Source organism: Halichoerus grypus, chromosome 3 (assembly GCF_964656455.1).
Source record: "Halichoerus grypus chromosome 3, mHalGry1.hap1.1, whole genome shotgun sequence".
NCBI lineage: Eukaryota > Metazoa > Chordata > Mammalia > Carnivora > Phocidae > Halichoerus > Halichoerus grypus.
Window position 1 is genome coordinate 43,615,348 of NC_135714.1, and position 25,824 is coordinate 43,641,171.

General features: G+C 36.5%; 1 protein-coding gene across 17 annotated transcripts in view; it reads right to left on the minus strand.

The window, feature by feature from the left end:
- Nucleotides 1-3,398: 3,398 nt before the first annotated feature.
- Nucleotides 3,399-25,824, minus strand: part of NMU (neuromedin U) — a 195,179-nt gene continuing 172,753 nt past the window's right edge. For 11 of the 17 annotated variants that reach the window (XM_078068662.1, XM_078068667.1, XM_078068674.1 and 8 more), the window contains 9 exons: nt 25,639-25,697; nt 18,628-18,675; nt 15,186-15,245; nt 13,266-13,295; nt 13,123-13,173; nt 11,465-11,539; nt 7,728-7,775; nt 6,637-6,676; nt 3,399-3,547 (listed from right to left, as the gene is read on the minus strand). In XM_078068662.1, coding sequence (XP_077924788.1) covers nt 6,641-6,676; nt 7,728-7,775; nt 11,465-11,539; nt 13,123-13,173; nt 13,266-13,295; nt 15,186-15,245; nt 18,628-18,675; nt 25,639-25,697 — 407 coding nt within the window. In that variant the 3' untranslated portion in view covers nt 3,399-3,547; nt 6,637-6,640. The remainder of the gene's footprint in view (nt 3,548-6,636; nt 6,677-7,727; nt 7,776-11,464; nt 11,540-13,122; nt 13,174-13,265; nt 13,296-15,185; nt 15,246-18,627; nt 18,676-25,638; nt 25,698-25,824) is intronic. The other 6 variants (XM_078068664.1, XM_078068666.1, XM_078068663.1 and 3 more) reach the window with 5 other exon arrangements.

Genomic DNA, 25,824 nt, shown 5'->3' on the forward strand with positions numbered 1-25,824 from the left:
GGGGAGGGGAGAGCAAGGGCCTCCTACGCATGCGCGCCACCGGGTGCAGCTTTGTTGCCAGGCAACGTGGAGGCGCGGCCTGGCGGGGTTGCTGTGGGTACAGATGCACCAGGTCCGGGGCATCTATCCTAAGCGGTGCCTCACCTGTTTGCAGTCTAGTACTGGTGCTCGTATTCTTCCCACCCTTCCTTCCACCACCACCAAATCAAGTTGTTCCAGAGTTGTTTCAGAGCCTCTGGCACCCTTCAACCCCGGAGTCCTATCTTCATGGAGAAATAACAAAATCCTGGGGACGCCTGGGTGGCGCAGTTGGTTAAGCAACTGCCTTCGGCTCAGGTCATGATCCTAGAATCCCTGGATCGAGTCCCACATCGGGCTCCCTGCTCGGCAGGGAGTCTGCTTCTCCCTCTGACCCTCCCCCCTCTCATGCTCTCTCTCTCTCATTCTCTCTCTCAAATAAATAAATAAGAATATTTAAAAAAAAAAAAAAAAAAAAAAGAAATAACAAAATCCTGGGGAGAGAACCCTCCAGAGGAGGGCTTCCTAACCTGGAGCCCATAGCCTATATTTGGATGGATTTTAAGGGATCCCTAGCCCACAGCCCCCAGTTGTACATAATTTTGTTGTATGTGTACATTTGTTGGTTGGGGGAGGGGGTAGGAATTGGGGGTTTAGGACCAGAACTTTCATCAGATGCTCAATGGCTTTCCACCCCCATATTAAAAACCCACTCACTGCCTTAGAAGACAGGAACTCTGGCTTTAGGTAGGAAACCTAGACAGTTGGGTTCCTTGGCGGTTAGGTTAAGTAAAGGATGTTTACTGGGAGCTGCCAGGAATGGGAGGAAAACATTTCATGTTATCACCAAATAAGGTTATATACATGGTCACAGAGATCTACTGACAGGATTTGGAAAAGAAGAAAAAAATGTTTTTAGTGACACAATTTTATTTTTTTATTTTTTTAAAGATTTTATTTATTTATTTGACAGAGAGAGACACAGCGAGAGAGAGAACACAAGCAGGGGGAGTGGGAGAGGGAGAAGCAAGCTTCCCGCTGAGCAGGGAGCCCGATGCGGGGCTGGATCCCAGGACCCTGGGATCATGACCTGAGCCGAAGGCAGACGCTTAACGACTGAGCCATCCAGGCACCCCTAGTGACACAATTTTAAACTTGGGTTCAGTATTGGACCACTTCATGTGTAGTGCCCAGTTAATATTTAATACAAATCCTGTACTCCTGGGAGCCTATATATTTTGTTGTGTTTGTATATAAAATATTAATTTGCTAAATGTAAAATATTTTAAAGCATCCCACAATTTTTGTAACCATGTTTTGGTATTTTTTCTGCCTTTTTTTTTTTTTTTAAATATCCTGGGAGCCCTGAAAAATGTAAATGACTTAAGTCTCTCTGTATTTCTAAGAGGCCCTGGGAACTGCTTAAATTAATATTTGATTCCCTTTTATTTTGACAATCCAAAATCCACGCTAGTTGAATTACCACTGTGTGTAGCACTAACTAATGTTGCCCTATATATTTGTGGCTTTAGAGCAGGAGGCCCTCGAGCCTCTCAAGTCCCCATCTTTCAAAGCAATTCATTTTTAAAACTTTTTGTCTTCTTTGCATGGGTTGACAAGAAGTGAAATTCAGGGACTTTGTTAGTAAAAGGCATAATTTAAGCTGTAATTATTTTTTTATTTTTTAAAGATTTTATTTATTTATTTGACAGAGAGAGACAGCGAGAGAGGGAACACAAGCAGGGAGAGTGGGAGAGGGAGAAGCAGGCTTCCCGCTGAGCAGGGAGCCCAATGTGGGACTCGATCCCAGGACCCGGGGATCATGACCTGAGCTGAAGGCAGACACTTAACGACTGAGCCACCCAGGCGCCCCTTAAGCTGTAATTATTGGTCGGCATTAGAAGATAAAGCTTTGTGAGGGTCTCTACCCTGAAGAAGTTAAGACAATCCTACCCACTCTAGAGCCAACCTCCCCTAATCAGCCAGCCTGCTTGGTGGTGGAGGAGGTTATCCAAGAGGGGAGTCAGAAGGGAAAAATCCAGGAGAACCTGAAGGGAGATAATCTCAGCATCCATCTGAGGTTAATTCTGTGTCCAATAAACACTGATTTTGATGTCAAAAGTTTTCCAAGTGTGTTCATGATCCTCTACTAGTGAGATTTTCTTTCTGGCAATGGACAAGACTGGTTGCCTTTCAGATATTGCAGGGTAAAGTGACTTTTTTTTAAGATAAATTGAACACTACTAGGTGGTAGAAAAAGCTAAACCCTGATATTTTTGTAGCAATCAGACATCTCTCGGTAGATAAATCAGAACTTGCTTATTGGACTATTTTGATGGATAATGGCCAAATTCTCCAACTAGTGTAGTTTTAGTGGGTAGTCACATTCTAAGATAGTTAGCTACTGGACTCTATAGGATTTATAAGAGCTGGTGATTTTGTCACTGATGAAATCCAAATAGGATGAACTAAAATAGCTCATTAAAACTCAACTCTCTTCTGAGTGCCTTTAATAAAAATTAAAAAAGAGCATGTGTGCCAGTACAGTTGACCCTGAACCACACAAGGGTTAGGAGGAACCCCTGCACAGTCAAAATCTCCCAGACTTAACTGCTAATAGCCTACTATTGACCAGAAACCTTACGAATAACATAGTCAATGAGCACATATTTTGTATATATATTATATGCTGTATTCTTACAATAAAGTAAGCTAGAGAAAAGAAAATGTTATTAACAAAATAATAAGAGGAAATAGGGGTACCTGGGTGGCTCCGTCAGTTGAGTGTTCCTTTGACTCTTGATTTTGGCTTAGGTCATGATCTCAGGGTTGTGGGATTGAGCCCCAAGTTGGGCTCCCCGCTCAGCAGGGAGTCTGCTTGAGATATTCTCTCTCCCTCCCCCTCCCCCCCCCCCCGCTTGTGTGCATGCTCTCTCCCTCTCTCTCAAAATAAATAATTTTAAAAAATAAGAGGAAATACACTTACTGTACTGTACTGTATTTTTTGAAAAAAGTCCATGTATAGGTGGATCTTGCAGTTCAAACCTGTGTTGTTCAAGGATCAACTGTACTGTCAAAAGCTGCAGGGATCTAAGGAACATCATTATTTAGAGCTTTATTACATAAGAAAAAATATTTTAAGATGCTTTTAAAATTGTCAACAAATTGGGGCGCCTGGGTGGCTCAGTCATTAAGCGTCTGCCTTCGGCTCGGGTCATGATCCCGGGGTCCTGGGATCAAGCCCCGCATCAGGCTCCCTGCTCGGCGGGAAGCCTGCTTCTCCCTCTCCCACTCCCCCTGCTTGTGTTCCCTCTCTCGCTGTCTCTCTCTCTCTGTCAAATAAATAAAACCTTTAAAAAAAAAATTGTCAACAAATTAAACATAATCTCAACCAACTTTTATTGAGAATGTTTACAACACAGGGATTCTCAAACATGATAAGTTTAACAAGGATTGTTTCTGAGAAGAAAAAAAAATGTTAACATTTTGCATTCCCTGGTGCCGCTTCTGTGGAAAATAGTTGGTTATCCTGTATAAAAAGAAAAATTAAATTTAGAGTCAAGTATAAGTGAGTATGTGAAGGTGTGTATGTAATGTTAGTATACAGACGTTTCTATAAAAATTTCTTCATGTATGATAAAATTGACATCAGAGAGATTTCTCAGCTATTCTTCAGTCTGTATATTTTTAGCTATTAATCTCTCTCTGATAGAACACTTATTCTATATGTCTGTATTTTCCAAAATTTTACAGTATTTAACTATAGAAAAGTGGTTTCCTAAAGTTCATTGATGCCAATAAGATTTATGAATAAAGGGCGCCTGGGTGGCTCAGTTGTTTAAGCAACTGCCTTCGGCTCAGGTCGTGATCCTGGAGTCCCGGAATCGAGCCCCACATCGGGCTCCCTGCTCAGCAGGGAGTCTGCTTCTCCCTCTGATTCTCCCCCCTCTCATGCTCTCTTTCTATCATTATCTCTCTCAAAAAAAAAAAAAACTTAAAAAAAAGATTTATGAATAAAATATTTCAAAAGTTGCAGTTACTCCTCATGTATTTATTTCCTTTTGTGCAATTAAATCATCCTATTTTATGTCTAACCATTTTCTAAGTAAGTATAAATCCTCAGGACAGAGTAAGACCTCAGATAATCAGATGAGAAAAACAAAGAAAAAATGATTATTGAACTGTTTCGCTACTGACAAAATAAAATGAAATCTTAAGTGGCTAGTCCGTGTAAGCCCTAATCTTGAAAAAAATCCAAATAAAGCTATTTTCCTCAAAGAGAAGTTTTTACTAAATTAACCAAATCGCGGATTAAATTCCATTTCACATTTGTGAGCACTCTACCACTTGGTTTGGTGTTACAAGCACAGACATTTTTTCCATTTAGTATTAAACTATTTTTTGGTTTCACATTTTATAAATGTCTCTACTTTGTAATATTATAAAAGATAGCTTCTTTTCCATTATCCTTTTGTTCTTAGTGCCTTAAAAAAAGGGAAAAAATTTAAAAATAAATAAATAAATAAAGGAAAAAATTAAGAATATATTTGCTCATATTTCTGATGTGAACAGGCCTTTGCTGAAACAGGAATTAATGCCAAATATAGTCTGAAAATTTAAGTTCCTAATTATGTCCCATGAACACATTAAATTTTTTCTTCACTTTTTCAATATATTTGTCTCTTTTATTTCTCTTATCTAACTGAGTTGGCTAATGAATAAGAACTGCATTAAATAAAAGGTGACAAATTATTTTTGTTTTGTTCCTGACAACAGAAATTCTCCATAGTGTTTTACTATCAAGACTGCTACTGACTTTGAGACCATTATATAAATAATGTTAATAAAGATTCACCTCTTTCTATAAGATGTTCTTTTAAAACAGCAGACATTAATGTGGAATTTTGAGATGATTAAATAATTTTTCTTCTAATAGTGAAAATATTTTAATAGATCTCCTAATGTTTAACCAACCTGAGTTGTTAGAACAAACTTCATTTCTATGGAGTTACATGATTTTAAAAATATACTGCTGAATACAATTTACTAATATTTCTTTAACATTTTTGCATTGATATTTATATAGGATTACTTACAGTTTCCTTTTTTATACTACTTTTATAAGGTTTTGGTATTAGTATTGCTGGCTTCATAAAAAATATTTTGAGATTTTCTTCTGTGTCTGAGCTATAAAAATTCAAAATCTATTGGTCTACTACTTTTAAGGGGGGAGTTTCTAGATAATGTTTTCAATTTTTTTCCATGGTCATTAGTCTGTTCAGAGGGTTTTTTTTTTTTTCTTTCTTTCTTCTGACATCAATTTTGGTAGTACCTACTTTACTAGACAATCTTCCATTTTATTCAGGTTTTCAAACTGATAGGCACAGAGATTTGCAAAGTACTGTTTTATGATTTCCATTTCTTCTATATCTGTTTTAATTTCCTTACTTTCATTTATATGTTTGTATATTTATGGTTTCTCTTTTTTCTTGATCAAGGTAGGCTAATTAGGTTAGTTTATTTTATTTTTTGCAAATAATTGGATTTTGCTTTACCAGTTCTTCTATTTTACTATTTTATAATGTATTAATTTCATTTTTCATTTTATAATTTTCTTCCTTTTGCTGTCCTGAGGTTCACCTTGTTCTTTTTTAACTTTTTGAACTACATCCTTAATTCACTCATCTTTCTTGCTTGATAGCATTTAAAGCCTTGAATTTTCTACTGAATATGGCTTTGGCAGAGTCCCATAAGTTTTAACATGCAATGTTTTTATTATCTCTTTATTTTCTGGATATTGTATAATTTTTGGTATTACCTTCATTAGTTAGAAATAGTGCATTTTGATTTTTGTTTCTATGAGAAAATACTAAGAATTTTAACATTCTTAAGCTAACTATGTATTTAAAGGTTGAGATAGTGATATGAAAAAAATATTTGCAAAAATATGTTAAGCATAGAATCTGCATTTAAGATTACATGAAGTTAATAGAATATTCTTTTATTTGTGTGGTATAAATTTATCAATCTGCATTTGGGTTTAATTTCAAAATTCACGGCTAATAAGATATTAGGATTAACATATTTATTAAATATGTAGGGCCACCCATATATCTACTATATCTCCAGACTTGATGTGGAAACTCTGTGAGTCCCAAAGTAGAAGTCATGTTCTTATGTCTTTCCACATTTTCTTAGTTCTCTAGAAGTGGTAAATCACAGCTTTTATAAAGAATCTTTGAATACAGGTCACTTGGAAGGCAGAAATGCATTCAATCTGTAAGTTCTGGCCCATTATTGTGGATACTGATTACCACAGTAAGAATACAATCCCTGACATATTACTTGCACGATAAATGATGATAAGGTCAATGTCTACAAAACCAGTGAGGACTATTGTGGCATAGTCCGAGGAACATGGACAAAGCAAATCTGGCCCTAAAATACTGACATTTTCCATCATATAAAGCCCCCATTGCCCCTATAACAGTAGTATGTATATAGAATATTAATGTACACATGCAATCAAGTAATAGAAATATACTGAGCATAGTTTAATTTGTGAATATCTGAAAATGACAGAAATTTTCAAACTGGGTTGAATTGGGAAGTACATACCATTTTAAATGTAACCTTCTGAACTTCTTCCATTGCGTGGCTAGAAAAATAATAAATAAGAAATAAATCAGTGTAACTAAGGAGTGAAGTTAACTTTCATACAAAGCAACCTAATGATTTTGATGGGTGTTATTATTTCTTCTTTTATCTAGTTTTGTTCTTCCTTCCATCCATTCTCCAATTTGTTGTTAGAATTCATTTCCAAAATGCAAATCTTACCATATGGCTCTTCTTAGCCTAACAATAAAGTTGAAATTCCTTAGTTAACTATTTCACTGGCTAATTCCTGTTGATTTTTCAAATTCGGCCCTTAAAGCCTTCTCTGTACTCCTCCACTCTCTGGCCTGGGTTAAATACCTTTCTTTTAGAAACCTCAGCCCCTGGAATGAAGGTGCATTTAACATAGTATTTTGTATTTGTTTATTTATCAATTTTCTCTATTAGACTGTAAACTCTTAGAGCATAAGAATGGAATCCTATCTATCTGTATGCTTCTAGTCTTTGCAACATTGCCTAGCACCCAGTAGAAATTCAAAAAACTTCTAAATGAATGAATAAAAAATCTCTGGTATTATAGTAAGGATACAAACGTTTTAGAAAGTAAAGCTCCTTAGAAAGAAACTCATATTTTGTACACAATTTGGACAAACAAAATACTAAATGCAATTACGAAGTTTTGTCTACTTACAGCCTCTAGTATAGTTGATTCTTTTACTTTTAAAAACTTATGAAAATAGTCATAACTCTTCCAGTCTCCTGAATCAAATATTTAGTAAATGATTCTTTGGAACTTAAGGAGTAATGCATCTTTAAGACACTCATTTCCTACACATGAAATTTTATAGAACTAAACTGTTTAATAGGTGAATGTCACTTGGGGTATTTACAAACATGAGTGGATTAGAGAAAAGATCAGAGATACCATAATATTAAAACAATACAGTGGGGGAAGAAGTGAATCTCAGACTAGAACACCTGATTTCAAATATCTATAAACAAACTTAAAAACTTAATGTAAATAAATGCACAGTCAGGGTATTTTTTCAATTTTAATGTTGAGTGATTTTTTTTTAAATACGGTATTTGCATACCCTGAACAAAAACTGTCTTCGAATTTGGATAGGACCTTGGAATTCTTCCTGGAAGAGAAAATGAGGGCATTACACATCAACTAACAGTAAAAATAAGTGCAAATTGTTATTGAATTCTTAGTGAAGCTCCAAGTTACTTTCATCTACCATAGTTTAAAAGGAGGGAATCAAGGACTTGAGTATATAATTCCTATCAATAAGGAATCTTTGAATGTATACCTGAGGAATTTTCACCTAGCAATATCACCAGAATGTTGTATTTTAAAATAATTTCCTAGGGGCAGCTGGCTGACTCAGCCGGTAGAGCATGCAACTCTTGATCTCAGGGTCATGAGTTCGAGCCCCATGTTGGGGGTAGAGTTCACTTAAAAAAATTTTTTTAAATAAAATAATAAAATAATTTCCTTATCAACATAACAGCTTCTAGGAAGTCTGTCAGTTGTATGTCTATTCATCAGTAAGTAGAATGAGAAATGACAGTTCATAGATAATTAGCTATATTTAAAATCTCCTCTCAGCATTTTGTTACAATGAAATAGTTTCCTTAAGATACATATTGTATGTGCTACCACATGAACAGGGAAAAATATAAAATAGAATCATGCCAGAGCTAAAACACATCTAAAACACTTCCTATATTTCTATAGGAATTGAAATTGAAATTGAGGGACAACTTTGGTAAACTATATTCAGGGAGATTTGAGTAGATTTTCCCAATATTCTCCATATTCACAGAAATGATAATGAAAAATATACCAAATAAGAACAAACCAATTTCTCATAATGGGTATATTTTGAAGTGGTTCTTTTCTTAAAACATTTCATTTTAAACAATGGAAAGATTTAACGTTTTATGGTTTCCACAAAATAGGTTCTTATAGTTTCCTATTTTCAACAACTACTTCTTATAGAAGTATCAAGTTGGCAGGGCGCCTGGGTGGCTCAGTCGTTAAGCGTCTGCCTTCGGCTCAGGTCATGATCCCAGGGTCCTGGGATCGAGCCCCGCATCAGGCTCCCTGCTCAGTGGGAAGCCTGCTTCTCCCTCTCCCACTCCCCCTGCTTGTGTTTCCTCTCTCACTGTGTCTCTCTCTGTCAAATAAATAAATAAATAAATACATCTTAAAAAAAAAAATCAGGATGGCAATCATTATGAAATTTGTCATCAAGGCCTTTTGAAATTATTCCATAATATAAGTATAATAAAATTTTTAAATTCTAAGAAATGGCTCTGACATCTATAAAATTCTGAAATTCCATATTAATTTGGGGTGCCTGGTTGGCTCAGTTGGAACAGCATGTGACTTGATCTCAGGGTCATGAGTTCGAGCCCCACATTAGGTGTAGAGATTACCTAAATAAATAAACTGAAAAAAAAAAAAACTTCAAAATCCTTGCTTTACAAGTAGTAGATCTTAAATTCTCAATATTTTGTACCTAATTCTCATCCTGACTATACACTCCCCAAATTACATAATATTTTAAAATGTACACTTAGAAACTATATATTTATATGCTTATATAAGAAAAGTTATATATGTTATTTTAAACAGGAAAAAAAGGCAGGGAAAAATGTAACTGAAATAGTGTCCAATTTTAAAACTTTCAAGCCCAAACATACAGGTCTTTTTAGTCTTCTTATTGGAGAAAGAATTTGGGAAGTAGGAATAAAAAAGCTGTGGGGATGGAAGTGAGGATGTCTAGCAAAGAACGTTTAAGAAAAGTGTCTGAATGCACTAAGATCTGAAAACTCATTTTCTTTAAGAACACAAAACATTTCACTATCAAAAATCTGTTTTAAAATTAGGTGACTTAGGCCCAGCAAAGCTAACACTCTACTGTAATTTTTTTCTATTTGTGTCTTACATTCTTTTCCTTCATCGGTTCCTATGAAACTTGGCTTGTTGCAAAATACTTTTAGGAGTTGTTTGTCCAACAGGATAGACTGCTAAGTCAGAGGTTATATATTCAGCTAGTTTTCTGGAAATATAGTCTCACTCAAAGTGGAACATTCAAAGACCCAAACAGGCCACAATACTGAGTGTTTAGCTCTAGTAAACAATGACACTGGAGTGATATAGTAAACTAATAATTTGTTGGTGTGTTTTAAGAAACTGGATCTTTAAATTGAAATCTTACACTTTTCATCAGTCAAGCAAAGTCTTCGGAAAGCAAAAGTTAATTCCAAAAAGCATATATTACTTCTAGGATGTTTGTTGACAACGAATTTTATTCATTTTTTCATACTGAAAATCCTAAAATTTTAGGAGGCTATTACAATTCCTCTTACATTTCTTATTCAAGTTGGCAGCAGATTTTGTCTTCCTTGATGGAAGCTTAGTTTAAGAATGTGAAGAAGAATTTAGTAAGGAAATAGTGACCATAAAAATAAATTTTGAGGAATTTATTTGCCTAAACTGTATGCATTTTTTAAAAGTACTTGAAGACCATTGGTAGTATTTTAAGAATAAAATTAACATGGTACTTAAATTAAGGGAAAATCTAACAATAAAGTAAGAGAAGCCTGGCTGGCTCAGTCGGTGGAGTGTGCCACTCTTGATTTCGGGGTTGTAAGCCCCATTGTGTGTAGAGATCACTTAAAATCTTTTAAAGAAATAATACAAGTATCCTAGATTAGACAATAAAAAGACAGCATAGTGAAAAAAGTATTTGCCTAGACTAGAAGTCAGAAAACTGCTGTAATCTCTAACCTCACTTACTAGCACGGTCTTGGGAAACACCTTTATTCTGAGTTGTTTCCCTTTTAGCAAACTGAGGATAACAATACTTGTTTGTTTGTTTGTTTGAAGATTTTATTTATTTATCTGACACAGAGAGAGAGAGTGAGCACAAGCAGGGAGAGCGGCAGGCAGAGGGAGAAGCAGGCTTCCCACTGAGCAGGGAGCCCGATGCAGGGCTCGATCCCGGGACCCTTGGATCATGACCTGAGCTGAAGGCAGACGCTTAACCTGCTGAGCCACCCAGGTGCCCCTGGGGATAACAATACTTGTATAAGTACTAACAGAGCTGCCAAAAGAATAAACTGAGGTAATGTAAGACTTAAAACTATAATGCATTACAACAATGTAAGGCATTACTTAGAAATAATACCTAGAAACTTTCATCAATGAAAGAGTTAAAAATTCTTTTTAAATGACAATAAAAACTCCACAATCTCTAGTTAAAAATGTGTTAAAACCCAGTTGTATTCCTCTTAAACAGATACTGGATTTGGGCCATATTTCTGTTTAATTGTGAAAAACCCAAAATGCCTGAGTTTAGTTTCTGATCTATTTACTTCACAAGCCTTACTCTTCCTAACATTTTAGTACTTGGATAGAAAGCTTACCATCCTAGCCAACAGCCAACCTGTTCACCGAGGGGCGGTAAATTGTCCTTCATCTTTTCTCCTGTTCTTACCTAAGGACTAGACACGTTGCTCTGTCCTTTCCTTAAGCCAAGAATAGGTTTCCTCACTGGGAGGGTCACGGCCCTTGGAAGGGAATGTAACCCCAGCTTCCCTCATTGCCCTCAGCTTGGATCTGAGGGGACGTAATATGGGGAGGGGGAACGAGATTCTCTTTTCTTCCTGAGTGAAAACACTTCTGCAAACAGATGCTCTTCTTTAGGGTGTTTATGTCAGGCTTATCCTGAAAAAGAGTGTCTTCTACATCACCACAACTGGGAATTAACGGCCCCACAAAGAGTGGCAAAGCAAGCATGCAGTTTGTGTTACATACGTCCAGTCTGAATCTCTTCATTCTTCTCTCATGCAGTTGAGGAACAAGCTGCAGTAACGGATGCACGACAGACGACTGAGAGACACGAACACACACACACGTGATGAGCACAAAATCTTCTCAGCATTGGGCATAAAGATGGTTTCCTATTTGTTTGGTTTTGGTTTTGGTTTTACCCACTCTACTTGCTCCAGACAAAAAAGAACAAGAAAGATGTTATGTAATGTAGCCCTTTGAGAGCACTTCAAAGAACATGGAGAATAAGCCAAGAGATTGAAAAAAATGTGGTAGCTCTATGCTAGGATCCTTGTCATTATGCTGAAGAAACACTTTCCTTAGGGCCTCAGCCCCATCATCAGCTGCCAGCAAGTAAATCAACCGCCTGCATCTCTCTGAGAGGCAAAAGGCTGTCTGCTTCCAGACTTACGCAAAATGGTTTGGACAGATGAAACTAACTCTGTGAGAATCAGTTTTCCGCTATGAAAATGTTTGTCTGGAAGATTATCCTGTACACACATCTGGGAATCTCCTTCACAAAATATATATTGTATTTAAAACTGAACATATGGAATAAGACAACAGGGGACACAAAAAGTGACAAATGTGTCATTGATAGTGAAAAATGTGACTAAGATACATTTTCTCAAAATGTAAAGATGTCAAGCAGAAGAAAATGAAAGTACATTTGAGACGTGTGGATACCTGATACAGTTTAATTTTAAAGGCATGGCTTGAATTGAACCTTCTCACAAATATTAAATTCAAATTTATCAAATGGATTACTTTGAGTCCTATATGATGGTTATTTGTTAACCAATTCATCCTAACATTCAACTCCTCATACATAAGAATATTCAATATGACAAACATTTAAAACTGAGTTTATATTACAGTTACCTTTTCATAGGTACACGTATATTTAAAATACACTATGCTCCTCATTCCCTAAATTGGTCCATGGGAGTGAGTCACAAGCATAGAAGGAATATTATAGTTGAATAATTACTAAGCATTCCAGATTGAAACACCAGAATAGCCTTTTAAAAATCCATGCATATAAAAACTACCACTAAAACCACACAATTTAGGAGTGAACTGAATTCACATTACTGGTATCTGGCTAATCTTAGTAAATTCTCACATTAAAAGCCTAATTACAAATAAGGAGAGCTGAAGAATAGAAGTGGATATTTCTAGTTATATTTAATGACATTTTTGGCAATCATCTTTCTTTTAAGATAATTCTTAAAATGACTTTGGTTAAATCTGTTTTTTCCTTGTACTAATTGATATCTAAAACAATATGTTTTACTTAATCATTTGTGCTTTTTTTTTGCACCTAGAATGTAAATTTCATAGCAGGAGGGATTTCTTTTTTAATTTCCTATTTCATTTACTGCTGTATTTCTAGTACCTAGACTTGTGCTTGGCACATAATAGGTACCCAGTAAATAACTGTTGAATGAATGAATAAACAATGTACATGTAGTTATTAAGATATAAAATAAATGTATAATAAATATTGAATTCCATTTATTTATCCACATATAAACTTTTAAAGGAAAAAGCATGAATTCTGATCTAGCTCTATTAAACTGCAAAAACAGATTTAAAAAAAATACTAGTGACTACTAATAAGAAGTAATTCTACACCTTACCACAACATTTGAATTGCCCAATTTCCGTGTCTTCGAATAATGAAATAAGAACTGTTAAAAAAAAAAGTAGTCAGATTTACTATAGATGGTTACTGGTTTCATTTATTATTTTTTAGTGTATGTATTTATGGAAATCACCTTACCCTTTTGGTATTATCTTTTTCATCTGTTTCCTGTTGAAAAAAGAGAGAAATAAATATCATACATATAACATATTATAAAATTATAATATATAATATATAAAATACTATATTATTATATTATTGTAGTATATTATAATCATATACTATATGTAGTATAAAGTTTATAACACTATAAAGTTTTTTAAACTGAAATTGGTTAAGCATATATTGCTCTAAAAATAAATGGGAAATTAATTAAATATTATTTATAAGTAAACAATAAAATTAGAAACATCCTAATAGTTCAACAGTAGTGAAACAGGAAATTATGATATGATCACATAATAAAATCCTGAGAGAAAAAGACTATAAGGAATCACATCAAAATCCTTGTAGTTGTTACCACTAAATAATAAGATTGAGTTATTTTTGTCTTTTCCATAAATTTTTTGATATTCCTCTCTCCATCCAAAAATCTGTTTTATTAAGAATGAGTCATATCATTCCTTTTTGTTGTTCTTTTTTGTTCTCATTTGCTTTTAATATAAAAAGAAACTCATGGGTGAACACCATTGTCATTCCTTTTATCTTTTTTTTTTTTTTAAGATTTTATTCATTTATTTGAGAGAGAGAGAATGAGAGAGAGCACATGAGAGGGGGGAGGGTCAGAGGGAGAAGCAGACTCCCTGCCGAGCAGGGAGCCCGATGCGGGACTCGATCCAGGGACTCCAGGATCATGACCTGAGTCGAAGGCAGTCGCTTAATCAACTGAGCCACCCAGGCGCCCTCCTTTTATCTTAATAAGGAAAAAAAGTCAATTAAGTGTTTTGGAAATAACACCACTAAAAACACTACAAAAATACAGTTGTAAACACTTGTTTTAGTTTCAGAAACATTTATACTTTTAAAATATCAAGGTTTCTTTGGATTATTAAATGTGAAAACTGTGTAAGTCAGAAGGCACCAATGATCATAGTTAGATTAGAATTATTAATGAAAAATGTAATCTAAGCCTGTGGCTCTTTTCCTTAATAAAGTAGTTTGAAAATAAGTTCATCTATAGGATACAGAATACAATCTAAGGTACAGTGCATTATGCTATTTTTCAAGTTCTCACTTATCCTCATTCCAGGACAAAAAGTTCCCCTAGATGAATCAAATAATTTTACTAAGAAACTAAGGCATCACAGTAAGAATAAAATTTTCTTTTTTTCTTTTCTTTCTTTTTTTCTATTTCCTTCTTTCCTTTTCTTTCTTTCTTTCTTTCTTTCTTTCTTTCTTTCTTTCTTTCTTTCTTTCTTTTCTTTCTTTCTTTCTTTCTTTCTTTCGTCTTTCTTTTTTTAGGGAGAGAGAGTGCAGGGAGGGGGCAGGAGGGACAGAGGGAGAGAGAGAATTTTAAGCAGGCTCCATGCCCAGCAAGGAGCCCGAGGAGCCCGATGCAGGGCTCAATCTCACAACCCTGAGATCATGACCTGAGCCGAAATCAAGAGTCCAACGCTTAACCGACTGAGCCACCCAGGAGCCCCAGTAAGAATATAATTTTCAAACTGATGTTGACAATAAGTTTGCTTTTTTCATATTCTAACAAAGTACAATGTTTTAACCTCTAAGCTGCGACACATCAGTTCTCCAATTGTAGTATAAATTAGGAAGACAAAAAGAGCCAAAATGATCCCAAATTTCTCTCACCAGAACTAGAATATGTCTTATGAGGGGAGCATATGATTTTCCAATTAGATGATTGTAAACTCCATTATTATTGACGCGAAATTCTCAAACATCTGAGAAGCTGAAGTATTTGTTTCTTATCCAAAATCAACTTAGGCTGTTTTAGCTCTTCATGAAATGCTTCCTAAATTGGGTATATTTTCTTCCAGAAGGAATTCCAAGGTATCACTGAGCAATTTTTTGCCTACAAATAAAATACTATTTCAACCTTACCTGGGGTTTTGGCAGAGTCCCCATAATTGTAATGCAAAGCTCCTCCAATGCATTGGATGCCTAATGAAAACGAGAAGATATATAGGCCAAGCTTTTGCTTTCACAACATTTACGTAGAAGATAGAACTGTCGAATGTTAGGAGCGCAAGGATATTCCAAAAACCCAGAATAGAATCCTTCTTGTGTCCCATTAAAACTCTGTAGGAATCCCTTGGTTTCTCTCATGACAAAAACTTGGCTCCTAAAAGTAAAACCTTCCTTGCAACCAGTGGGGGAGAATGTTGTATGCGGGACATATGCGTGGATCAAGGCTTCCACTGTGGTCCAGATACATAGTTCTCAGTACTTGCTAAGTGTCCATGAAATTCTATGACTGAGAGAAACTAGAACAGGGCCAAAAGAGGGATTATTCTTCCCGGCTTGTAGCAGAGTCTGAATCCACATGCCAAAGCTGTGAGCCTCACTGAATATTACTCATTATTGGCTAATTTGAAAGTCCTGCGATGGCTCGCAAACAATGGGAGTTGGAGGGGAAGAAGCCGCACACCGTGCACCTAATGTGAGTTACCACCCTTCCAGGCTGCTGACTGCACACCCCAGGATCAGGTTTTTCAAAGCATCTGAGCACAGAAGTAGGGCAGGGCTCCCTGTGGTTAGGAGCCAGCTGGGTGTGGTGAGGAGTAACACAAATGGACAAGCAGGGGCGAAACCTGCTTTGCACAGAATTCAGCACACTAGCACCATGAACAATTGATTACTGAATAAATGCATAGTAGAAGTACCAAGGAGCTGGAACAGTGCGGGGGGTGGGGAGCCATATAACTCGTAGTTAAAAACATGGGTTATGGAGCTGAGTAGCCAACTCTAAAGCAGTGCCAGTCCCAGTTCTGCTCTTCAGCTGTGACACCCTGGGCTGGTTACCTAACCTCTCTAAACTTCAGTGTCTTCAGCTGCAAGGCGGGGTTGACAACATCACTTCGGAGAGTTCTTGGAAGGATTAAGTGTAGGTAGAGCTCTTAGCACAGTGCCAGGTACATGGCAGTTAGTTAACAATAACAGCAATAAAGAATGTGTGGTCTGTAAAGCTGGATTTACAGCTGCAGTTACTCTTAATTTCGAAGACATGCCATAAAGGATTGTTTGGGGCCGCCGAGGGTCTCACCCTTGCAACAACAGTGCATGTTGACAGGGTGGCTTATAGCTAGGGATCCAGATGGAGTCCTGAACCGGCTTCTCTGAGCATCCTCCCTAGCGCATCAGAGGTCTGCTTTGTTCTCTTCCATTTGTTTGCCTGCCATGCACATTGTGGCGATATTTAGGAATAATATGATTTGGCTCCTATTTATGTAGTGCTTCAATAAATTGCAAAATACTTTCATATACCTAATTCGCATTCTGTCCTTAAAACACAGCTGTGAGATATACAGGACAGGAAGGGTTGTTCCCGTGTGTGAAGGAAGTGGCCAATAGTTGGTCCAGTGTAGACGTGGGAGCTTGGCCGTCGACATCCCTGTATTTCCTTGGCATTGACTGTTAAGCCTATGGCCAGGGAGTTGATGAGAGAAAGAGTAACACTGATACACTCCTTCCCACTTTTTCCCTTCAGGGTTGGGTACATAGGTCACCCCATAAAAATCTGGAAACGTTCCTGAAACCTTTTATGGCCCATCTAGAAATGCTGTAAAACACAAAACAATAAAAAAAAGTATCTAGTGATGTCATGTGTCTTTTAACACACAGAAGAATAAATTTAGTGTTTCCTGAGAACACAGCTTTGAAGCCAGACAAGGCTTGGCAACAAGACTGAAGTTTGATGGAAAAAGTTTCAAAACATGTTGCATTTTCTCCAGCTATTCTTCTCATGCAGCCATTATTCTCTGCGCTACAACTAACTTTTCTTTAAGGATTTTTCTTACACTAAGTTTTTAATATATTTTTTTAAATTTGTGGACCTTAAAGATCCTTTCTTCCCTATTCGGTAAAAATGTTTTGAATGTGAATGCTCTGTATGTGAATGTTCTCATAATCACATAAATAATAAAATTATAGTTAATGCGAAAAGTAATGATTTTTAAAAGTTGTATCAGTAAATGTAAACGGTTCCATAGTAAATTTACCAAAGCTCTCCTCAAAAGGTGCATAGTCTCCAAATTCGGTAAAAGCTTCATCTGGCTTCATGGTGTCTAGATGAGTGTTTTAAATTCATCCTTTTAGTCCTGAAGACATAAAATGATTCTGAGGGTGTTCCTGAATTTTAAATACAATGCAGAAGCTTATATGCTGATTAACATCCATCCTATGTTCTATAGCCATCAGTGCTCCTCCAGCGACTTGAAATATTGTTCAGAAACGTCATCTGTTGTGATCCTGGTCTTGCTTTTCCAGCCAATGCCACGAGCTGCTGCGCATGCTCGCCTGCAGACGGGACTGGGTTGAGGCAGGAGGAAGGTAGCACTTGCCCAAGGCTGCTTCTCCCCAGGGGCCGTGATGGCGCTCGGGGAGGACCACGGGACCGTGGCGTGGCTCCTCAGCCAGACCACGTAGGGCTTACGCCCCAGGCACACCGCTGACTGCTCGGAAAGAGGCTGAGCGGAGAGCCTCTGCTGAGCCCTCCTCTCGGTCCAGGAAACTTGTGATACGGATGAAGAAAGGCAACCCACTGACGCTGACTCTGCGCCACCCACACCAGGAAGTAGAGCCGCAGAGATGGCATCCAGAGGGCACGCTTACCGTCAACGCCTCACGCTTCCACATACAGGAGCTAGACGGACACTCCTCACGTCTCAACCCTCTCCGAACTCTTTCCTGGGGGAAGAGGAGGGGGTCCCCTGACCGATGACCGGGAGGAGGCAACCGGGCAGGCTCCGTTCAGCCCTTTCCTCCGAGGGAGCCAGCTCGCTGGCTGGCTGTTCTTGTTGGGTCTCTGCCCTGGGCCGGAAAACCTGACAGGTTGGGAGGCCTCGAATCACCCTCTAAGCCCCCGTTAAATTCTGGGAGTAGTTTTAGCAAACACACTTGGTATCCGATCGAAGGCCACATTCATAAATTGACTTTTCAGTTACAGTGATACTTTGATCTCCATAGGTCTGACTCCATGTTTCTCTCTCTATGGGTTTCAAACTCAGTCGAGGGAGAGGATATTAGCCTCCAAATGCAACAACAGATACATTATTTTTAATCTAACACAGAACTGATTCTGAAATCAGCATTTTCATTTCCAAAATATGTGCATATTATCTGCAAACCTATTTCCCTTAGAGCGAAAGGCCCCAGCACGACCTTACAACATAAACTCACAGCACTGATTATTACCTGCCAATGATGTAATAATTTCTAATGTGTTCACATGTTTTAATAAGTCCATAACGTCATGACAGGTCCGGAGGGAGAAATGGAGTGACACCTACTTATGTTACTACAAAACACCTCCAATTGGAATTACCTGAGGCTGAGAATCAAGGGACAGCAAGGTCGAACAAGCGTCATCTATCTGTAGAAAATAAAAATGCCAGTTACATCTTAGAATAGAAAGAATAGCCTCAAAATTAAGGGGCACTCTGTTATCATGTGGTTCTTTATTACATAAATCTGATCACATCATCTAAATTAACATGATAATAGCATAAGTGCTAAATGATAAACAGCACACAGAAAAAACTCTACACAACAGCAGTCTACCAGTTCTCTAGCAAGGAGCCAGCATTAGGAAAGAGTTCTAGTTCAGTGAAGGGTTACTGGGGAATCAGTAAAGGTTTTGCCACACTCTTCACATCAGTAAGTTTTCTCTCCAGTTCAGGTTGTCTTCTGTCTATTTAGACGTGACCACTGACTAAAGATTTTCCCAGATTTATTACATCTCTACGGGTTTTTCCAACATGAATTCTCTGATGTTCAGAGAGATTGGAGGACTGGTTAAAAGTTTTCCCCACATTCATTACATTTATAAGGATTCTCTCCAATATAGATACTCTTATGTATAATAAGATCTGGGCTTTCAGAAAAGACCTTCACACATTTATTACATTTATAATGGTTCTCTGGAAAGTGAGTCCTCAGATGTTTAATAGCATTTGAGCCTTGCTTAAACTTTTTTTCAGATTCACTGCATTGATCTATTCTCTCTCCATTATAAAGGCTCTGGTAGTTGTTTTAAAATTTTTTATTTAAAGTCAATTAACATATACTATATTATTAGTTTCAGAGGTGCAATTCAGTGATTCATCAGTTGCATACAACACCCAGTGCTCATTACTTCAGGTGCCCTCCTTAATGCCTATCACCCCGTTACCTCATCCCCCTAACCCCTCCCCTCTAGCAACCCTCAGTTTGTTTCCTATGGTTAAGAGTCTCTTATGGTTTGTCTCTCTCTCTGATTTCATCTTATTTTACTTTTCCTTCCCTTCCCCTACGGGCTCTGGTATTTTTTTATGTTTGATTCCTCTGTAAAGGCCTTTCTAATTTTACTACACAGGTAAAGTTCTTCCCGATGATTGATACTCTGATACTTATTGAGCACCGATGGATGGTTAAGCATCATCCCACATTTATCAAGTTTATACATTTCTGATTCTTTGCTGTTGAGTAAGGCATGAGTGCCAGTTAAAGAATGTGGCAAGACTTTAAACAATGCTAATCCTTGACTTGTTTTCAGAGAACTTATACTGGAGAGAAATTTTACAAATATAAAGAATTTGGAAGCCCTTTAATCAGTGGCGAAGCCTTATTCAATATCGTGGAGATCATACTAGAGAGAAGCCTTATTAATGTAAAGAATGTGGTAAAATCTTTAAGGACTTCTCAACCCTTATTCACCAACACAGAGTTCATACTGAGGAGAAACCTTACCAATAGAAAGAATGTGGCAAGCCTCTCACTGGAACTCACAACTGACTCACCATCATAGATCTTATACAGGAGAGAAACATAACATGTAAAGAAAGTGGCAAAGCCTTTAACTGGAATTCAGTCATTACTCAGTATCCCCAAAGTCACACTAGATTCAAGCTCTAGAAATGTAATGAAAGAGGAAAGACCTTTGTTTTAAAAAATACACCTCAGAAAACACCAGGGAGTGCATAAAGGAAAATAACTTTACAGATAGAAAAATTGAGAAAAGTATTTCATGGAACATCAAATGTCAATAAATGTCAAAATTGACAGTAGAAGTAAGTCAGTCACTCTCTTCAGACATTACTTCAAGTCAGAGTATTTATTATAGGGAATATGAGTTAAATGCTTACATAATGTATTTGCTAGTATGCTTCAAAAGATAAAGCGGATGGATTTTTGGACAGGTATAATTAATTACAACATGCTTTTTTATACTGACCCTATTTGGCATTTATAACTGGCAAATTTTAATGTGTATCTACTCTCCAATCACTTCATGAAATACCTGTATTCCTAGTGGGTGTGTGAAATCATGTGGATGATTGTGGGTGCAGCAAAGATAATGTGATGCAGCTTCTTCATTCAGTGGGACTTGTGCATATCTAATTTCCCTTTGAAGATTAACAATAATTTAATATACAATACATGATGAAAATCTAAACGGAGATATTGTTTGTGGCTTACTTATAACATGGATGTACGTTACCATGAAATAGATGTTCAGGGACTCGCCTGTGTTTTGTAGTACTAAGGAACATTTTGAATTTTATAAATAAAATGTGATATCAAATGATCTTTATGAAAAAGGAGGTGGCAGTACAACAAAATACTGTTGTATTTTTGTAACGGCGATAGTTAGAAGTAGGGAATATTAGCTCTTGTGGTTGAAATAAAGAAATCTTTACAGATTAAAAAAAAATAAAGGTTTATTGAACTATAGTTGACAGCAGTTTTCAGCCTTTATCCTAAAGAGAAAAACTGAAAGACTTTGAACTGCAGTATAAGAGATTTATATTAATCATTAAAAAACTGTGCTGCGAACTTAAGCACTAAAGCTGGATGTCTGGAGTAGTTTATGGCATTTATTTCTTTGGTGGCCTTTTAAAATGGGACTGGGAGAAATAGTCCTGATTTCTTGTCTGTCTGGGGTGATTTAAGTTGAGTTCTGTTTATTCTTTGTTGATTAGTTTAATTTAGTTTCCATTCTTACACTCTACCGAAGAGGGGATAATCATACTCTTTGGTCATAATTCCTCATGCTCCTTATTGATTCCAAGATGAACATGTACTATAACATATGATTCTCCAATTTAGAGAATAACGAAGGTATACAATATTATCCAAGACCAAAGGCTTAATGTCTCTTTCCTTTTTATCCTCACAGAGCCTGTCATATTCTCCATATGTCACAAATAGTTAGGGAATTTTTTTTTAATTCCTCTCATCCCTCGTGCCCACCCACCTGCCCCTCTTCCATGCCATACAAATCCAGAATCACGACTACAAAGACACCCACACATACGCATGCACACACATATATATGCACACAGGGCAGGAGCTATGCCATATCTGACTTGCCCAGAATCAGTGCTCAATAAATATTCTTTAAATTAAATTGCATTGAACTTGTGGAAAAATAAAAAGAGAAGTCAATTGAGAGGGGAAAGGCAAAAAGATACCTTTCTAAAGCTTTGAATTGTGACCAATGTTTTAATATATCACCCCTAAGTGTTACATAGTTTGCATCCGTAGGGTTGGAGGAAACTGGTTCCTCCCATAAGGTTTTTGTGGTCCTTAGGTATCTGAGATACCACATGCTCAAAGGCAAAGCTGTCCACCTGCAGACCAGGCTGCCCGCTGAGGTGAGGTGGCCTCGTCCAAGAACAGCGAACCATTGAATCTAAGGGCTAACTAATCAGTGCATCAATATTGTTTGAATAAAAATATCAGAATAAGAAAAAACACCAATTAATCAAATTAGGAGATAATTGCAAAGCTCTTCAGTCTTTGTTCTCTTTTCTTTAAAAGGCACAGCAACACTGCTCACCCACTTTCCATTTGGATAAGCATTTGTTCATTTTACTCAGCTGGTAGCCCTAATGGTTTTAAGTGCCCCTAATTGCTTCTGAGAACTCTGGAGAGCCCGTTGATGAATCTGTTTGAAAACGGTTAGGTTTCTGTATAAGGTCTGAAAAGGATGTGTTTCTAGTGTCTGAATAGCTCAGTCATTTTTAAAACCTCCAGCAGAAAAGTACATGTTTTAGCATCTTAATTTCTTCTTTTTTTTTTTTTAGATTTTATTGATTTATTTGACAGAGAGAGACAGCGAGAGGGAACACAAGCAGGGGGAGTGGGAGAGGGAGAAGCAGGCTTCCCGCTGAGCAAGGAGCCCGATGCGGGGCTCGATCCCAGGACCCTGGGATCATGACCTGAGCCAAAGGCAGCCGCTTAATGACTGAGCCACCCAGGCGCCCCTAGCGTCTTAATTTCTTTAAGTATCTTTTTCTGTAAAAGAATTTATCGTGTTTTACAACAATAGTTTTTTCCCAGCTTTATCATCTAAAATATTTCTTCAAAGATTTTCTACAGAAATATAGATAATTTCAAGCTAAAATAAATGTTTCTGAATTATACATTAATGTCTGTTGTCTAAATTATTCTTCTTGTTTATATACCTCTAGCATGTATTTTGATATACCAAGGCAGAGAACCTTATAACAGACTTTATGAATTTCTATGCCATTAGAGATTGTGTAGTACTTGGCACTTACTATCCATCTTATCTCTTCCTTTATGTATTTTGTTAGAGGTGGCTTAGGTACACAGAATATTCTCCTCAGCTCCTAGTTCATGATCATCACTGAAATGGCTTTATTTATTTATTCTTTTATATTTCAATTTCCTACTCCTAGTTCATCCTCCCACGGGCAACTCTTCTAATTTATTTGATGAGTAGTCTCCATTTATTTATGTTCTTGTAAAATTTGTATTGCTATTTGGTGTGCATGTATGGTACTTTCTTACCTTTTTCACTTAACACTATACTTTGAGATCTATCCATGTTACTGGGGACATCTAGTATGTTGCTCCTAGCTGCTATAGAATACTCTAAAATGTGCACCTACTCTATGTCTGTTGCCTACCCATTCCCCAGTAATAGACAGCTGGGTTTCCTCCAATTCCATTAAAAGCAAAGCTGTAATCAACCTCCTTGTATCTATCCTCCACTTATGGATCTATAGGAGGACATCTTTGAGCTACATGCCCAGGAGATGGAATGCTAGATCAAGAGGATATCTAGGTTGCTTTCCAGATAGCTCCACCAGTTGACACTCTCACCAGCAATGAGTGAGGTTTGTACATCCCGCATCCTTGCTAACACTTGCCATTATCTAGATTCCATTTTTTTGCCAGTCTAATGGGTAGAGAGTCACACTTTGTTGTTGTCTTAATTTTCATTTCATTATTACTAATGAATCTGAGCATCTTGTTAGATGCTTGTTGGCCTTTAGGTTTCTTCTTTGTAAATTGTCTGTTCTTTTTGTCTACTTTTGCCTTGGATCCCTATCTTTATCCATTTGGTTTGATGGAATATCTTAGAGATTCTATAAATTATTCCTTTGTCAGTTTTAGACACAACCAACAACTTTCAAAGGCTCTTACTTTTTAAATGTAATCCTTTTGAAAGAAATCTTTACTTTTAATGTAATTCAATCCATCATCTTTTTGGCCTTATGATTTCTATTTGAAATTTTGTTTAAGAAGTCATTCCCTGCTCCTAGCTCACAAAGATATTTTCCTAATAGAAAAGATAGATTCTATTAACTCTATAATTTACCCTTTATATTTAGATCTTTAATCAACTTGGAGCCCACTTGTTAGTTTTTTTATTGAAGAATAATTGGCATATATTAGTTTCAGGTACACAACATAGTGATTTGATATTTACATATATTACAAAATCATCAGTGGAGTGTTAGCTTTATTTTTCTCCATACAGCGAGCCAGTTTCTCAACCTTCACTTGCCAAACAACCTGTGCTTTTCCCTCTGATTTTTAATGTTACTTTTATTGTAAGTTGTGCATTTCTGCCTTAGTTTGGGTTCTCCCAGAAACAGACCTTGAGATAGTGATGTGGATATGAGTAGATTATTAGGGAGATGATCCAAGAAGCACTGGCAGAATAGTGAAGAAGACAAACAGGGAAGAGAAGGAATCCCATAAAGTATATGTTATCAAGCAGATTACCACCATGAGTAACTGGGATCAATCTGTCTGGGGAATTCTAGGAGCCAATGCAGAAGACATCTGTTATCCCAACTGAGGGACGAAGCAGCTGAGGTATTTATCCACCAATTCCCTTGGGTCACCAACTGAGGGTTATTTTCAGTGTTGGGAGCATTTACTCTCAGGCACTTCTAGTCCACCTACACCCCACATGAGGCTTGAACTCATGACCCTGAGATCAAGAGTTGCATGCTCTACTGACTGAGCCAGCCAGGCCCCCCAAATTTTGATTTATAATGTTTTTATGTCATTTAATTCTAACTATTCTGTAATTTTCTCTTTAGCCTGGGATTACTTACCAAAATATTACTTATTTTCCAAACAGATGGGATATTGAAGTTATACTTTTGTTGTTAATTTCTCATTTTATTGCATTATGATCAGAAAACATTTAAAATGCTTCCTTTTTAACTTACTGAAATTTTCTTTGTGTCCTAACACATGGTCTATTTTTGTTTAATGTTCCATTTATACTCAAAAAAGAATGTGTATACTATTTAGTGTAGATTTTAAAAAATATTTCTAATAGACCAAACTTATTGTGTGGTTAAATCTTTGCTATATCTACTGATGTTATTTGTTTTAACTATCAGTTTTGAGAGCAGTGTATTAAAATCTCTAACTACAAATGTTCCCTGAAGTTCTATCAGTTATTAAGTAAATTTTGAGTTTTTAAAAATACATACTAATAATGGCTGTATCATTTACCCTGCTATTCTTTTATCAGCATAAGACACTGAGCATAATTTAAGATCTGAGCATACTGAGATACTTAGCATAATTTAATAAAAGCATAAAATAAGGTCCCTCTTTGCTAAGATGGTTTGTTTATTTGAATTCTATTTTATCAGATATTGAGACTGCTACTCCAATTTTCTTACAGTCATATTTGCTTGGTATGTCCTTTTCCACACTTTTTGCCTAGCCTTTGTTTTCTTTTTCAAGTGTGATTTTTATAGACAACCTATTGTTGGATCTTTAAAAGAAAATCCAATCTGAGAATCTCTGTCCTTACGTGGTATTTTTGGTACATTCACATTGTTGTAATTACTCTATTTAATTAGGGCTTATTTCTGCCATCTTACTTTACCATTTGCTATAATTGTTTTGTTTCTTTTTGTCTCTCCTTTTGTTTCAAAAGAATAATAATTCTGAATATTATGATATCAGAATGTTAGTAAAATCATAGTTGTCCCGAAACTCAATTATCTTATTTCATTTGATAATTTCAAAGAAGGTAAAGTTTCCACTAATTTGTATAAGGGCAATGCTTTACCTCATTCCACAGCTGTAGTTCTTCTTCAGGCTGTAATCCTTGAAATAATACTGGAGCACCTGAAAATAAAGTTATACGTACATGTTATTTTTATAGTATTTTTTCTAAAGTTAACTATTTATATATAATTCAGTTTTGGATGACATTTTTCATTTTCATTGTACATCATTACCCTCCTATTTCACC